Source organism: Notamacropus eugenii, chromosome 4 (assembly GCF_028372415.1).
Source record: "Notamacropus eugenii isolate mMacEug1 chromosome 4, mMacEug1.pri_v2, whole genome shotgun sequence".
NCBI classification, from domain to species: Eukaryota; Metazoa; Chordata; class Mammalia; order Diprotodontia; family Macropodidae; genus Notamacropus; species Notamacropus eugenii.
The window spans coordinates 8,841,923-8,857,582 of record NC_092875.1 but is presented as its reverse complement, the minus strand read 5'-3'; the positions used below and the strand labels follow the sequence as shown (position 1 = coordinate 8,857,582).

The window sequence follows — 15,660 nt, the reverse complement described above, 5'->3', positions numbered from 1 at the left end:
AAACACCTACTGGGCAACCACCACACACACACACGCGTACTCACGCACTCACACACAGACACGTGCACACACATCAGGTTTCAATTTGTCACTGTAGCAGGGAGTGCCTGCAGCCCCTGACTCTGCATGACATACTTACCTGAAACTCTGGGGTGAGGAGCCTCCAGACCTGAGGTCCTGCTTCTTTGGCTCCGAGCAGGGATGCGGTGCACCTCAGACCATGTCTCTCCCACTGGGGAAGAGGATGAGGACAGCAGCAAGGTGTCTTGGCAGGCAGCCATCTTTAAAGTGGGCGATGACTGCAGACAGGTAAACTGAGCCCCAGCCTTGTGCCTCATGGGCAGTGGTGTGAACAAATCCTCCTGCTTCTGGGGGGTCTGTTCATTTACTCAATGAACACATCCTCGGGGAGGAAGCTAGCATCACATTATGAAATGGAATGCCTTAGCACAGAGAGCCCATCCCTCTCCTTCCACCCCAGCGTGGTGCTCTGGCCTAGCTTTCTCACCCCTTCCCCATCAGAATTCTTACCCTCATTCTCTAGGTGACCGGGAGAAGGTATTGGGGGAATCTTGGGAGGGCATGGCAGCAGGTGCCTGGCTCTGGTAATACCCCACAGGCTGCTCGCCTCTTCTCTGGGACCTCCTAGGGCCGGCCAGAGCAGAAGGCCTCTTTGGAGGCAGGAGCACTTGTTGCCCTACTAAGTGCCTTCTCATCTTGTGCCCCTTCCCAGGACATGCTGGCCCTGCAGATCATTGACCTCTTTAAGAACATTTTCCAGCTAGTGGGCCTGGACCTCTTTGTGTTTCCCTACAGGGTCGTGGCCACAGCTCCTGGGGTAAGTGTAGCCAAAGCATTTGACCTGGGCAGGATTAGTCTGAACCTCAAGTCTGAGGAAGGGTGTGGACAGAGCATGGCCAGGATGGGGAAGGAGCTAGAGTCCTCACTGATTTTGAGTCCAGTGAAGACACTTGCTTGGTGTGAGCCTGCAGCACCTTCCACTCTTCTCAAGGCCAGAATCAGACTTGGTCTACTGGGGAACCAGTTTGGACAAGTAGCAGGAAGGCAGATCTCAGGAGATAGTGAGGGCCCCATCACCGGGGGTCTTCCCTCTTAAACTAGCTGCCTTTGTAGTGGGGAGATTAGAGAGATTTCTGTTCAGGCCCAGATTGGATCACCACCCTTGGAGAGACTTTCAGCCCCTTCTCCTGAGCTGCCCAACACGGGGCTTGCATATCTGGTTTGAACCTCACAAAGTTTGGGGACCTTGGAGTGCCAGAGCCCCAGGCTCCTGGGCTGACACAAGCTCTCCCTTGGTCCTCAGTGCGGGGTGATCGAATGCATTCCTGACTGTACGTCTCGAGACCAACTGGGCCGGCAGACAGATTTTGGCATGTACGACTATTTCACTCGGCAATACGGAGATGAGTCCACCCTGGCCTTCCAGCAGGTGATACTGAGGCAGCTGAGCCCCGGGAACAGGGGAGGGAGAGGCCCGTGGAGCCCCCAGGCCAGGGGAGGGAGAGGCCTTCTTCTCTCCCTTCCCTGGGTGATTTCATCAGCTGCCACTGCTTAAACTGTCTCTATAGGGTCTGCTGTTTTTTCCTACTCTCTCCTTAAGTCTGAATTTCCCAATAAGGCTCCTGTTCTGGACCACACGCAGCTCCACATGCAGCTCCACACGCAGTCAGTTTTAACTGACTGGACAGAGCTTCTCCCCCTCTGGCTGCAAAGTCTGTCATCAGTCTGATTCTACATTTCTGTCTGATAATGTTCCATGAGTCACTTTTTGGATTGTTAAGACTGCTTGCCATGGCCAGCAACGTGTCTTGACCAAACTCTAGTGTCTCTACCCTGCTTCATTTTGTCCTCCGAAGCCATGCTTGCCTGTTATTCCAGTTATCTTTGGATTTCCTACGTTAGCATTCCAGTCCCGTCGAAAAATGGGACGTCTTTGTTTGGTGTTACCTGGAAAATGTTGTAGGCCTTCATAGACCTGAGCTGCTGTGGCCTCTTCGGCCTCAGTGATTGGAGCCGAGATTTGTATCACTGTGGTATTGAATGGTTTGCCTTGGATTCAAGCAGATTAATTCTGTATTTCTATCACTCCTGCTTTCCTGTCCTTCTATTGGCTGTGAGGGCTCCTCCATTTCTTCTAAGGGACTCTTACTCACAGTAGTCTACATAGTGATCACCTGAGTTAAATCACCCATGCCCATCCATTTGAGTTCAGTGAGTCTGATATGCTAGAGTGGTTAGCTGTTTCCTTCTCCAGGGGGTCACCCCTATGGCCTGTCCGTCTCAGGTGACCCTGCATGGCAGAGCTCACGGTTTCATTGAGCTACACAAGCTCCTCCCCCACAAGACACTGATTAGGGAGGGGGAGCACTTATGAAGTACCTGCTATGGTGCCAGACTGCACTAAGCCTTGGCCAGTATTGTCCCAGTGCAGTCTCATGACAATTCTCAAAGAAGGGTGCTGTGACAATTCCCCTTTGTAGATGAGGAGTTGGAGGCAGACAGTTAAGTGATTAGCCCAGGATCCAATAGAATCTGAGGCCAGATCTTTCTGACCCTACTGCGCCACCTCGATGTTCAAATGTACTTGTAGCAGCAGCATCTGTGATTGTAAAAAATGAGAACAACCCACATGCCAGTGGTCAGGGAGCATCTGAAACTGCAGAGCTGATAAAAAATCCAATACAAGTGATGAGTATTTAAGAAGGTTTCTGGGAGGTCCCTGGGCCCAGAGAGCTCAGAACCCAGGGAACAGGCCCCTCTAAACAGGGGGAAGTGTAGACACCCCCAGAGGGCAGGCGCCTGCCCTTCTTTTCTGTGTCTTCAGGCTTAGAGGCAGTGACTTACTAGTAGCCCACCTGCAGGATGTAGTGCCATCACAGTGAACTCTGGGAGATGCCGGTCACTGCCCAGAAACCCAACCGAGGGCTCAGGAAGGTGGCTTCTCTGTGAGGCCTGAGCCCCCATGACCGTGTTCCCTTTGCCCCCACGCAGGCTCGCTACAACTTCATCCGCAGCATGGCTGCCTACAGCCTTCTCCTGTTCCTGCTCCAGATCAAAGACCGCCACAACGGGAACATCATGCTGGACAAGAAGGGCCACATCATCCACATCGGTCAGCCAGGGGCCCTGGTGTTGGGAGGGGTGGGCAAGGACTGGCGAGGTCTTGGGGACAGAAAGGGATGGAAAAGTCAGGAAGAGCCTTGCGGTGTGACTGGGGGCAAGTCACTCAGCTCTGGGCCTCAGTGCCCTCATGTGGAAAATGAGCATGATAATGCCCAGCAGATGAGCTTCATAGGACTGTCAAGATTAAGCGAGGCTGTGTACATGACGTACGTGTCTGTCACTTGTTACTGTGCTTATCTGCTCTTGGTAAGGTGGTTATGAACCTGTATTAATCATGTGATCTCATTGGATCCTCACAACAACCCTGAGAGGTAGGTGCATTTATCATCCTCATTTTACAGTTGAAGAAACTGAGGCAGGCAGGAGGGAAGTCACTTGCCCAGGGTCACGCAACTAAGGCATGTGTGAGGTCAGATTTGAACTCGGGTCTTCTGGCTCAGGCCAGCACTGGATCCTCCAGGCTGCCTGGTTGCCAGACTGAAGATGGGTTGGTCTCAGCATCAGGCAGTGGCCGACCACGTGGTGGGAGTGCTGATTCCCAGGGTCCACATCTTTACCATGGGAGACGCCCCTCACAGTGACCCTTCTGCTCGCATTCCCAGACTTTGGCTTCATGTTTGAGAGCTCCCCTGGCGGGAATCTGGGCTGGGAGCCAGACATCAAACTGACCGATGAGATGGTGATGATCATGGGCGGCAAGATGGAGGCCACCCCATTCAAGTGGTTCATGGAGATGTGTGTCCGAGGCTACCTGGCAGTCAGGTGAGGCCTCCAAATCTTGTGTCCCTCCCAAGGGTGCCTGCCTCGAGACTTGGAGCTAGAATCAAACACTGACAAGTGTCCGGGGTGTACTCCTCCCAGGGAGCTCATCCATGCTCAAGGAAGCCAGGCAGAGAAAGGGAGAGTGGTTGTCTCCTGGGAAGCCTGGGGCCTGGACTGCTGGGCTGGCAGCTGCCGTGGTGATCCCACACCTCTGTCAGGAGGGAGGGGCTGTGGCAGGATGTTCCAAGTGCCCTCGCATCTCACCCCCAGAGTCCTCTGTGGGGGAATCACTGAGGGGGGGGAGGGTAGCCAGGCTGTTCAGGCAGATGGGGGAGGAGGAAGGTTTCAGCCTCTGGTTTGGGGGCCTCAAGGTGGGACAGAGCCAGCCCAGCATCACCAGGCCCCACTGAACCCCTCCTGCTCTCCCTGCAGGCCCTACATGGACGCTGTGGTCTCCTTGGTCACCCTGATGCTGGACACTGGGCTCCCCTGCTTCCGAGGACAGACAATCAAACTGCTGAAGTGAGTCCTAGGATGTTGACTCTAGCTGGCACACCACAGTCAGTCCTCTCCCACCATCTGTAGCTGGTTCCCCCAGTGGGTGGTGCCTTTGGAGATGTGTAAGGTCCACATGAGGAACACCTCCTCACGGTCAAGGCTTCAGCTTCCCCCCTGCATGGCAAGGACTGTGGCCCATGTGACCTCCAGCCCCAAGGCCTGCAGGCAGGGATATGAGGGAAGGATTCACAGGTGGACGGGCCAGCAGCAACCAGCAGTGGAGGGAAGGCTGAGCCTCTCCCATCCTATTGTGCTTGTGTTCAGCTCCTCCAGAACAGAAAGGGTCCTGGGCACAGGGGCATGAGGAGAGAAGAGAGGCACAAAAAAGCCCAGAGCCCTGGGGAGGGGAAAGGGCAGAGCCAGGGGATGGGCAGGGCTTGGGCTTGAGATCAACAGACCACAGTTTCCTGGGCTGCCTTGGGGAGGAAGGCAGTTCCCAGGATGCTTCTCTGTCCTTTCCCCATCACCCCCGACTTCAGGGACAGCAGGGGTCAGGATCCAGCCACTGCTGACATTACTCTCTAGCATGTGGCCCTGCAGCTCCCTGAGGGTGATGGCTATCCTAAAGGCTTCTCTGTCTTTCCCTCTCGCCCCAAAGGCACAGGTTCAGCCCAAACATGACCGAGCGGGAGGCAGCTAACTTCATCCTCAAGGTCATTCAGAACTGCTTCCTCAGCAACAGGTCAGTCCCCTCCCGCCAACTGGAGACCTCTCACCCTACAGCTGTGCCCCCCACAGAGCTCCCACTCTGCTCCTGGGCAGCCCTGTCTCATCCTGAGACGCTTCTTCCTTTCCCTTCAGGAGCCAAGGGGCTAATGCCCAGTAGGTGCCTTGTCCTCAGTTTCTACCCCCCCCCCCAACTCCCCCAGCCAGCCCTTGTCCTTTGGGGACAGCATTTGTTACAGGAAGTATGGAATTGTCCCACTAGAATGCCTTGTCCTGCCTCCAGGGACCAAGTGGGATAAGCCGATAGGTTCCAGTGTGTCCTTCTCAGGCCGAGCTCTGGCCCTTCCCTGTCCTGTCCATTTGGCCTCCTGGACTACCACAGAGAACCCAGAACCGAACTTGCCTCATCTGTGAGGCATCCTGGCCTGCCTCCCACAGCAGCCACTGTGGCCAAAGACCTTGGTCAGAGGCAGTGCCAGCGCACAGGGGTCCAGGGGTTCCCTGCCCTCCTCCCATGAGCCCTCGTGCTCTCTCATCGGATCTATGGTTGTCCACAAACATGCCCCCTTGGATCCTGTGTGACCTTCCTGCTTGGAACCTCTCTGATGTTGTGATTCTGGACCAAGAACTCTCCAGAACCAACCCTGGGCGGGTCCTAGAACCTCCCTCAGTACCTGCTAGATGGGAAAAGCACTCAGACTAGGTGCTGGGAGGGAAAGTGAGTCACAAGGCATCTAAAAGAGGGCTGGGAAAAATCCTGAGCATTCTTCCCCAGAAAGCTTATGATCAGAAAGAGCCAGCCATGGCCCGCCTCTGCCGCCTCCCTGCACTCCCATCTGTTTTCGAGGTGAGAGCATCTTCCTCAACACAGGGCATTAGCAGGCAGGTGCCAGCAGCACCAGTATCAGTTGACCACACCTCTGCCTCTCACAGAAAGATGTAGACAATGTGAAACCCCCTTGTGGGCCCCTGGATGACCATCTGCTTCCCATCCATACATCAAGACCATCCAAGATTCCTTGGAAGGTGTAACCCAGGAACAGCCTTGATAATCCCTGTCAGGCAGGTAGAAAGTGGAGAAGCCTTGGCCCATGTGAGGGAGGAGGTCCAGCGAGGTTCTCAGCTGCTCTCTCTAGTCTAGGGACAACATGGTCCCCACAAGAGAAGGACGCAACCCACCCATCCAAACAGAGAGACCAAGTGTCACCCAGATGTCAACACACTTCTGAGCAGGAGTTCTGGGGGGAGGCGATGACTGTTTCAGTTGGTTTTCATTGGGTGTCTGGGCCTCACTCGGATGACAAAGGGCCAACCAAGCTCCTCAGTGAGAGAATTTACTCTATAGTCAGTGTCTGAAACAGCCAGAGAGCAGGCGCCAAACCCAGAAGCCACAGTGCTCCTCCACTGACCCCAGGCTTTCCAAGAAGGCCGTGACCCGGTGAGAGTACCTACCTCTCTGACAATGGGCATCCCACAGGGGCAGGTGTGAGCAGACCACCCCAGAGTCAGTGAAGAACTTGGAAGAAAAGCTGGAGTGCTCAACATGCGCACAATCTCCCAAGGAGGACACATAACAGCCTTGTGGAGGGACCTGATGAGGGATTGTTGGGGTGAGAAGATTGAAGCTTAGATCTGATGTGGTTGTTGGCAGTCACGAGCCAAGACAGAGGATGAAAAATCCTCTGGGGAGCAGAAGGAGGCCCACCATTGCCATAGCCTCTATCAAGTTGTGGAGGCAGTGAGGATGGAGACGAAGGAATGGGTGAGGAGAGAGAATGAAACTGTTGTCAGCTGGACAACAGAAATAAACCACAGCAGGAAGTCAAAGCTGGCTCTCCAGCACTGAGGGGCGTGCCCTGTGGACACGTGGGAGAATTCAGAAAGGAGGTTTTCTGAATGAGAAAAATGTTTTTGGTTTTTTCCTTACCTTCATATCCCCAGTGTTCAACCAGGTGTTTGGCACACAGCAGACACTTAATAAATGCTGGCTAAATGACTGGACTTTGGCCATGTTGAGGGTTGGGAAACCAGTGAGATAATGGATCCTGCCCTGATAGCTCACCTTCTGCGGCTTCCGCACTGCCTTACTTGTCTCAGCTGGACTCCTTCCACCTCTGGACTCCCAGGGCCTTCTTCAAGACAGGCAAGGCACACCTGCGTCCTCGTCACCCTTGTGGTCGATAGTGTCCAACCACTGCGGCACTTTGTGGATACTCTTAATGGTTAGCACATTCGCCTACCCACTTTGACTCACCACATCCCAGGGAATCAGAACCACCAGCCAGCAATGTTCCTCAACTCCAAATGGGCACGCTCTTACTCAGCTTCTTGGTGAACCAATTCAACCCCTGGAGTGTTTCTTCAAGGAAGAGAGGGGACCTAAGACATGGAGGTCAAGTTGGAGTGCATTCCAGGAAGAGTACAGTACAAGAACATGGACATGAGACAAACATCGTGCAGGAGGAATAGGGAGGCAGGTTTGGCTAGATCAGCAAGTCTGAGGAGGAGAACCATGACCAGGGAGGCCTAAAGGATGAGTTGGGGCCAGGCAGCAAGGTGAGTGGTGAGTGACCTGGCCAGAGTCCTTAAGTACATGGTCTAAATGGCCTGGAGTGGTGAAAGATTAAGGCCAGGGAGACTGAAGACCCCTGAGCTAAGGTCACAGCCATGAGCAGGGTGAAGGGATAGAGAGAAAGAAGTGATGAGAATTGGCAACCGATAGGAAATGGAAGGCAGAGGAAAATGCCTGGTGACGTGGTGGTTGATGCCCAGTGGCATGGCAGCTGACACCCCGTGGCGTGGTGACTGATGCCAAAGTGGTGATGGTCCTGAGACTACAAAAGGGTGTCCTACGCAGCTGTGGCACAGAGAGGCATCTTTGGACACTCACTGTTGTCACCCAGTATCAGTCAGACCGTCCCTGGACGAGCCAGTCCTTTCATGCCTCCCCAGTCATTCACTATCCCACTGTCCACAGCAGTCGTTAGAGACTCAAGGCCTCTCCCCTTGTTCTTTGCCAGAACCCTGAGTCCACGAGCCATGAGCTCCCTGTCTCCCCTCCGCCTCAGCTCATTCAGCTGGCCACCCTCCCTCCTGAAGAGGGACCCTTCTCCTTGCTAGCACCAAGCCCTCTCCATCACCCTCTGGCCTCCCATCCCTCCCTGCCCTGTCTAGCAGATCACCAGTCTTGTCACCTTCTGTCCCCTCCACACCCCACACACCACGATCCAGCATCATTGGGCCATAGGACACTCCACGCCCAGTGCGCTCCCCCCCTCCTTCTGCCAGAGTGCTTTCCCAAGGCCCTGTACCCCCACCAGGGCACTCCCTTGGAGGTCACCTCAGTGGCTTCCCCTTTACGTCAGGGCAGGGCTTTGACCTTTCATTGCTCCTGCACATAGTAAGTGCTTAATTAATGCTCATTGATTGGCTGAGGCCTGAGATGGGGGAATTCAGGGCCAGGGAGGAAAGTTTAGGAACCAGCCCAGAGGTGGTTAAGGTTAGGGTGGTAACAGAGGCCATGAGGGATGGGGGGGGAGGATTTAGCTCTTGGCTCTGACACCTGTTTACTGCAGGACTTACACAGATGTCCTCAAAGGGCTCGGACCAGCTGGTACACAAACTCTGGTCCCACTGACCATTGTGTGAGAGGAGCAGGAAAGGTGAAGCAATTGTGGGTCGCAGACTGTGGTGACAGGGCCATTGGCAAGTTTCCCTCAGAAGGCCGGGCCTGGGCTTTGCCGAGTGAGCTCGGCTGGACATGGTGTCTGCCTGGGCCTTTGGAGGGAGGCACTGGCATCCAAGTCTGTAGGCCCTTGGGTCGGCCTCTCCCTCTTCCTGGGCCTCAGTTTCCCCTGCTCTAGAATGAGGGGACTTGTCTCACTGACCTTTCAGTCATTCAGTCGACATTTATTAAGTGCCTCCTCTGTGCTGGGTTCTATGCTCAGCACTGAGGAGAAAAACAGAGGCCAGAGACAAGCCTTGCCTTCAGGAGCTCATGGTCCGATGGGGGAGACAAGCCAACAGCTGTGTTCAGAGTGAGCTGCCAATAGGAAACAATGAACAGGGGTAAGGCACTGGAATTAAGAGAGGTCAGGAAGGCTTCCTGAAGGAGATGGGATTTTAATTGAGACTTAAAGGAAGCCAGGGATGGTTAACCTGTCTCTGGTCAGAGGCCAAGGAGCACAGCCCAGACCAATCTTGGGGGGCTGCCCTCTTTGCCCTAGAATCAGACCTAAGGAAAAAGCCATGGTGGGGTTTGGGGTTCCTCCCTTCTCCTCCCGTGGCATATCCACCAGGCACCCACTGTTTGACCTTCAGTAGCCAGGAGGCCCCTGCTAGCCTCTTTACAGCTCCTCCCTCTTTTCTGTTAGGTGGGGATCTAAGCAGCACCCCCCCACTCCCACCCCACTGTTTTCTGATTGCCACCAAATTAAGTTGAAATTGCTTAGCGTGGTGTTCAGGGCCTCCCAAAGCCTGGTGAGAGCCTGTGTTTCCAGACTGCTCCCTCCCTGTTGGCCCCTACACTGACCCCATGCATTCCTACAGCTGTCCTCTAGGCTTTGGGGGTCTCCCCCTCCTCCAGCCCTCTGCCTGGTGAAGCCTCTCCTGTGCCACTACCTCTGGAAAACCTTCCCCTCTTCCTCCACCCTTTGTCCCCTTTGGCCCTCATGTGGTATGTGATCACTGCTCCCTAACACGCTGACTTTGGGGTGTCACCAATGCCTGTGTGTTCCAAGGGTGAATCTGCACCCCCAAGTTAACTGACTGCTAACTGCTTCCTTCCTTACAGGAGCCGGACATACGACATGATCCAGTACTATCAGAATGACATCCCATACTGAGGCCCCTGCGGGCAGGGGGCTTCTGGGGCCTCAACACTGCTTTCAAGTCTTGTCATGCGCACTGTACAATAGCAGCCCCCGGCTCTGTCTCTGGTCTGTGGTGGGCAGGTGGGTGGGCGGTGGTGTGCATGTTTGTGTGTGGGTGTGCATGCTGGATGGCTCCCCTGTGGCCAGTTAGTTCCCTGATCCATAGAGCAATCGGTAGAACTGAGCCGTCTTCTGTCAGTCTCCCCTTGGGGATCCCATGTGTCTGATGCCCCCCACCCCAGTGTGAGGTCACAGGAATTCAGGGGGAACCAATGAGATATTTGTAAAGGAAAATGAAAGTCCCCATAACAGGAAACACGTGGCAATCTGCTCTTTGCAACAGGGGAACGGAACCTGGTGCAGTACTTTGGTGATACTGTAAGAGGTAGAATGATAATCATCCCGGGGCTTCATTGTCTGTGCAGAGGCTCCCCAGCTCTGCACGGGCCTTGGGCCCTGTTTCCATGCTCCTTTATTTCCTAGGTACAAGGAGAATGTATTTTTCCTTTTTGTGTGTAAAATGAAAATCACTCTATAAAGATTTATTTAATCTACCAGAAATAATAAAAGGACCAAAATCAAATTGTGTTTCTGTGAGCCTTTGGTTTCTCTGGCAGCGACTTCCAGGACCCCTGAGAGAAGGCCAAGAGTGTTTTATTCGTTTTAGTGCCAGAGATGGGCTCTGCCTGCCTTGGATCTCTCCCCACTGCATTCCCTCCTTAAAGCTCAGTAAGCTCCTGTGGCTCCCTGTGGCCGGTGCCTTCAGAGTCCCTCATGCCCTTCCCAGAGCTTCCGTCACTCTGCTCTGGGCATCTTTTCCGGCCCCTCCTCCCCTCCAGCCACAGACCCATCTGACTCCTTGGAGTCCCCCTTAAAAGCCTGCCCTCTGCAGGAGCCTCGGAGTTCATTGTTCCCTGCTTGTGCCCAGTGTTTTCTGTACATGTTTATTGGCTTGTCTCAAGTTCCTCCAGGCCAGGGATTGTCTTTTGCCTTTTTCTTTTGTCTTCAGCATTGAGTACAGTGCCTGGCACATAGAAGGCACTTAAAAAGTGTTTACTGATTGATGGAGGAGCTGTGTGCCTAGGAATGGAGGTCTGAGCAACTAGCAAACGTTGAGAAACGAGCAGCAGCCCCCAAGGGGGAGCAATGGCTGTAAAGCCAACAGAGGTTGAATTGGGTCAGAAATCCCAGACCAAAGTGGAGTCTGCAACTTTCTCCTGAACCCAGAGAGCATTCCAGTTGGCCGATGGAGGCTGGATCCAGCAGCGTTGACTGGAATTTCAACCAGGGATAAGCTAATGGTTGTGCTGCTCTGACCCAGATGCAGGCCAGGGCGAGTCCAGACCAGGAGAGAAGCAGTCAGATGGTGCCACGGCACTTGCCAGTCCCCAGACTGAGCTACCTCTGAGATCCTAGAATGACACAACACTCAGTACACTTAGTAAGCAACAGCTTAGCTCAATCCAGACATCCTCTCCAGAAATGTAAAGATTGCCAGACCCTAACAGTAAGGTTAGAAGAATGAAGAAACAAGAAAAAATAATCACACCATAAAGAGCTGTTATGGGAACTTGGGGGAGCGCAAGACACAAACCTAGAAGAAGGGAATGATTCCAAAATGCATATCACCAAAACCTTGAAAGAAAATAGTCTGGGAACAAGTTTTAACTTGAATTCCTGGAAGAAATTTTTTTTTTAAGTTTTTTTAGAAAATGTTTTAATAAATTAAATGGGAGCGCAAGAGGGAAGAATGGGGAAAGAAGTGAGGGCTATGAAAGAACATTCATGAGGTAAAGACCTGATCGGATGGAAGCCAGTGATTCCATGAGACCAGAAACATTAAAAGGGTCTAAAGTATGGGGAATAAACAGAAGAAAATATAAAGCATCTCACACCAAAAACACTGACCCAGAAAACAGATTAAAGGAAGGTCCTTTAAGAATCTCTGCATGACTTGAAGGAGGGGGCCAGGCTGGGAAGGGCCTTGAAGGCCAAACAGAGCCTTTCATCCTTGACCCTGGAGGCCATAGGGAGCCACTGGAGTTTACTGGGGGTGGGGGTGGGAGTGAGGCATGTGACGTGGTCAGACCTCCACTCTAGAAAAGTTACTTTGGTGGTTGAATGGGGATGGGCTGGAGGAAGGCAGACGCCCACAGGCTGGTGCAGTAGTCCAGGCATGCGGTGATGAGGGCCTGCCCAGGGCAGGAGAAAGGTGCTTCAGTGGAGAGTGAAGGACAGACCTGCCATTCGGCACAGTTCCTTTGTCCTGCGTGAAGTCAGGTTCTGATGTACACAGCTGGAGGCAGACCCTCCACACTGGGAGAGCCCTACCTAGATGTCATCCCCAGTGTGTGCACATCTCTCTGCCTGTCTCCCTATGCTGACCTGGGCTGGAAGAGCACCTCGTGATTTTCCTGAGCAGGATTGGTCTGGCCTGTATCTAGGTCTGTGCTGAGGAGTGATAGGGAAGAGCTTGGCAATGCTTCTCCCTGCCCCTCCCCCAGCACCCCCTCTTGTTCTCCAGCCCATCTGCCCTCAGCTGGCCAGAAGCATAGATCTGACTGCTGGCACCCCACTGACCCACCATCCCCTCTAGCCTCTTCCTGTCTTTGCATCCCCAGTACTTCTGTGATCCAGACACGCTGGCTTCTTTGTCAGTTCCTCAAACAGAACCATCCATCTCCTATCTCTATGCCTTTGCCCTGGCAGTCCCCCATTCTGGAGTGTTCTGCCCCCTCCACTTCCTCTGGCTTCCCCAAAACTTAATTCAAAGCCCCAGTCACTAATTCTCTCCCCTCTGAGATAACCTTCCATTTATTCTGTATGTATTTTATGTCCCTATATATATGTTGTGTTCTCCATTAAAATAAGAGCTCCCTGGCATTTTTTGCCTTTCTCTGTATCCTTAGTGCTGAAGACAAGACCTGATATATAGTAGGTGCCTAATAAATGTTGATTGGCCAAAGAACCTGGAATACCCAGATTATGCCACCTTGTTTCACAGGAGCCAGATCTGGGGCACATACACCCAGTTCACCAAACCCCAGTGACTCTCCACTGGTGCTCTGCCACTTACTTAAGTCCTCCCTGAAATTCAGTGACTGGACAGCGGCTCACATGCTGGATCACATGTGTCAACATACCCACAGATGTTTTTCAGGAAAATTGCTGCCTACTCAAGCTTGCCATTTCCCACCACCACCACCCCACGTCTTGTATTTGTGATTTTGTTTATGACTTTATATACCTATTGAATTTCATCTTAGACTCAACCCAATATTCTCACCTGTCAGACCTCTTTAATCTTGACTCTATCATCTTCCATGTTCTCTGTCCCAGCTTTTTATCTCCTACAAATCTGATAAGCAAACCCCTTATGGCTAGATCCAGGTCAGTGACAAAAGGGGCCAAGCACAGACCCTTGGGCCATGCCCAGGAGACATCCTGCCAAGTTGGCATCCAATTGTTCATGGCAACTTTGGGGGTCTAGCTATTTCATTCATTCCACATCTGATTGTACTGTTGTCTACCCTATTTTCTGTGTTTTATACACACACACACACACACACGCACACATATGCCATGAGAGAGCTTTATCCAATTCTTTGCTAAAATCTAGGTCACCCCTCATCCCCTAACCCTATCAAGAAAGGAAATCAAGTCAGTCTGTCTATCAAACAAGCAATGAAGCAGTGCTGGCTTTGAGGTCACCACTTCATTTTCTAGGTGCTTACCAAGCAATTGTTGAAGTATTCCTTGCAGAATTTTTCCAGGAATAAAACTTCAAACCCTGTTTTAAGATGCCACTGTCTTTCCCTTTCCCTACCTCCCCTATTACTGTACCCTCCTCCCAGTCCCTCAGGCTCCCAGCCCAGGAGTTAACCTGGATCTCTCTCTCTCTCTCTCTCTCTCTCTCTCTCTCTCTCTCTCTCTCTCTCTCTCTCTCTCTCTCTCTCTCTCTCTCTCTCTCTCTCTCTCTGTCTCTCACATACACACACACACACATACTTCCAAGATGATGCCAAGGCCCATCAGTTTCACCTCTGCATCATCTCTTGTCCATTTCACCTTTGCAATACATCTCATCAATTTCACCTGTGTAAAGAATCTCTTGTCCATTTCACCTTTGTTATACATCTCATCAGTTTCACCTTTGCAACATCTCTTGCATGTTTACCCTCCTCTTCTCTGACCCTGCCCCCACCCTGGTGTAGACCCTCATCACCTCATACCTGGACTTTGACAATAGCTTTGGGGGAGTCTGCCAGCCTCACATTTTCCTGTGCATGGCATGAAAGCAGGTGTATGCCCCCTGCAGTGAACAGCTACAACAGAGGGGGAAACCTGCTGTCCTTGAAGAGATCTACCCCCACTTCACTTTTGGGTCAGCTGACCTTGGCTCTGTGCCACATTCAGTATACCTTCACAGGAGAAGAAATCCCACATCTTGCATAGAGAGGTCATCACTGTAGCCAACTGGCAGTACTTAATACTCAGTGTGGAGTCACAGTGTACTGAAGAGACCTGAGCCAGGGGTGGCAAGGACTGTCTCAGGTCCGAGGCTATATACTGAGTGAGGAGTAATTAAGGCAGCAAAGGGCCGCTGTGTGGTTGAAACCCTGACTACTGGCGCTAACAGCGCTCCCCTAACCCCTACACACCTATCCATACACACAAACACACACACACCCCAAAAACAATAACAACAAAAATGATCCCTCCATAATTGATGGTGGCCGGAAAGCCCAAGACATCAATCAAAAAGAGAAGGAATCATCCCAAAACATCTGCAACAAAATCCTCGAAGGAAAACACAGCAGTTGAGTACAAATTCAACTAGAATTCTTGGAAAAGATGAAGCAAGAGTTCAGGGGTTTTTTAAGAGTTTAAAATTAATTTTTTAAATAAATGGAACCATTAGAGGAAAAATAGGAAGAGTTGTGGGAGAAAGGACTGGAAGAGGAATTAACAGCTTGGCACAAGGGATACAAAACAAGCAAGAAACTCTGGAAATTAAAATAAACCAAACAGAAAATAATTCCATGAAATAATAAAGAATACTAAAATAAAATCAAATGATGGAAAAATTGAAGAAAATTTAAGTCATTTCATGTCAAAAAAAAAAATGTGACCTAGAAAACAGATCTAAACAGAAAAGAGATAACTGAAGACTCATTGGACTGTCAGCAAAGCTCTGAAGGAAAAAAAAGAGCCTAGACATCAAATTTCAAGAAAACATAAAACTTCCCAGATCTCTTAGAACCAGAAGATAAGGTGAAAATATAAAGAATCCATTGATTACCTCCTGAGAGAAATTCCAAAATAAAAACTCTCAAAAATATTATAGTTAAAACGCAGAGATTCTAGGTTGAAGAAAAAACACTGCCAGCAGCAAGAAGGAAAGAATTTAAGTACCCAAGGAACCACAGTCAAGATCACAAATGATTTAGCAGCCACCACAGTAAATGAGCAGAGAACATGGAATATGATATTCCAGAAGGCAGAGGATATGAACTCACAGCTAAAAATACCAAAATAACAACCTAGAAAAATTGAGTATAATCCTACTGGAGGAAAATGAAATGAGAACTTCCAAGCTTTCCTGATGAAAAGACCACAGCTGCATAGAAACTTTGCAATACCAACACGGGCATCAAAA

At 51.5% G+C, this 15,660-nt stretch overlaps 1 protein-coding gene across 1 annotated transcript in view; it reads left to right on the top strand.

Annotated features, from left to right (window-relative positions):
- Positions 1–10,584, top strand: part of PI4KA (phosphatidylinositol 4-kinase alpha) — a 120,236-nt gene extending 109,652 nt beyond the window's left edge. Inside the window, exons 48-55 of the mRNA XM_072599706.1 lie at positions 200–309; positions 734–838; positions 1,325–1,450; positions 3,013–3,133; positions 3,747–3,906; positions 4,339–4,428; positions 5,063–5,146; positions 9,923–10,584. Of these exons, the coding sequence (XP_072455807.1) occupies positions 200–309; positions 734–838; positions 1,325–1,450; positions 3,013–3,133; positions 3,747–3,906; positions 4,339–4,428; positions 5,063–5,146; positions 9,923–9,974 (848 nt within the window). The 3' untranslated portion in view covers positions 9,975–10,584. The remainder of the gene's footprint in view (positions 1–199; positions 310–733; positions 839–1,324; positions 1,451–3,012; positions 3,134–3,746; positions 3,907–4,338; positions 4,429–5,062; positions 5,147–9,922) is intronic.
- Positions 10,585–15,660: the final 5,076 nt, after the last annotated feature.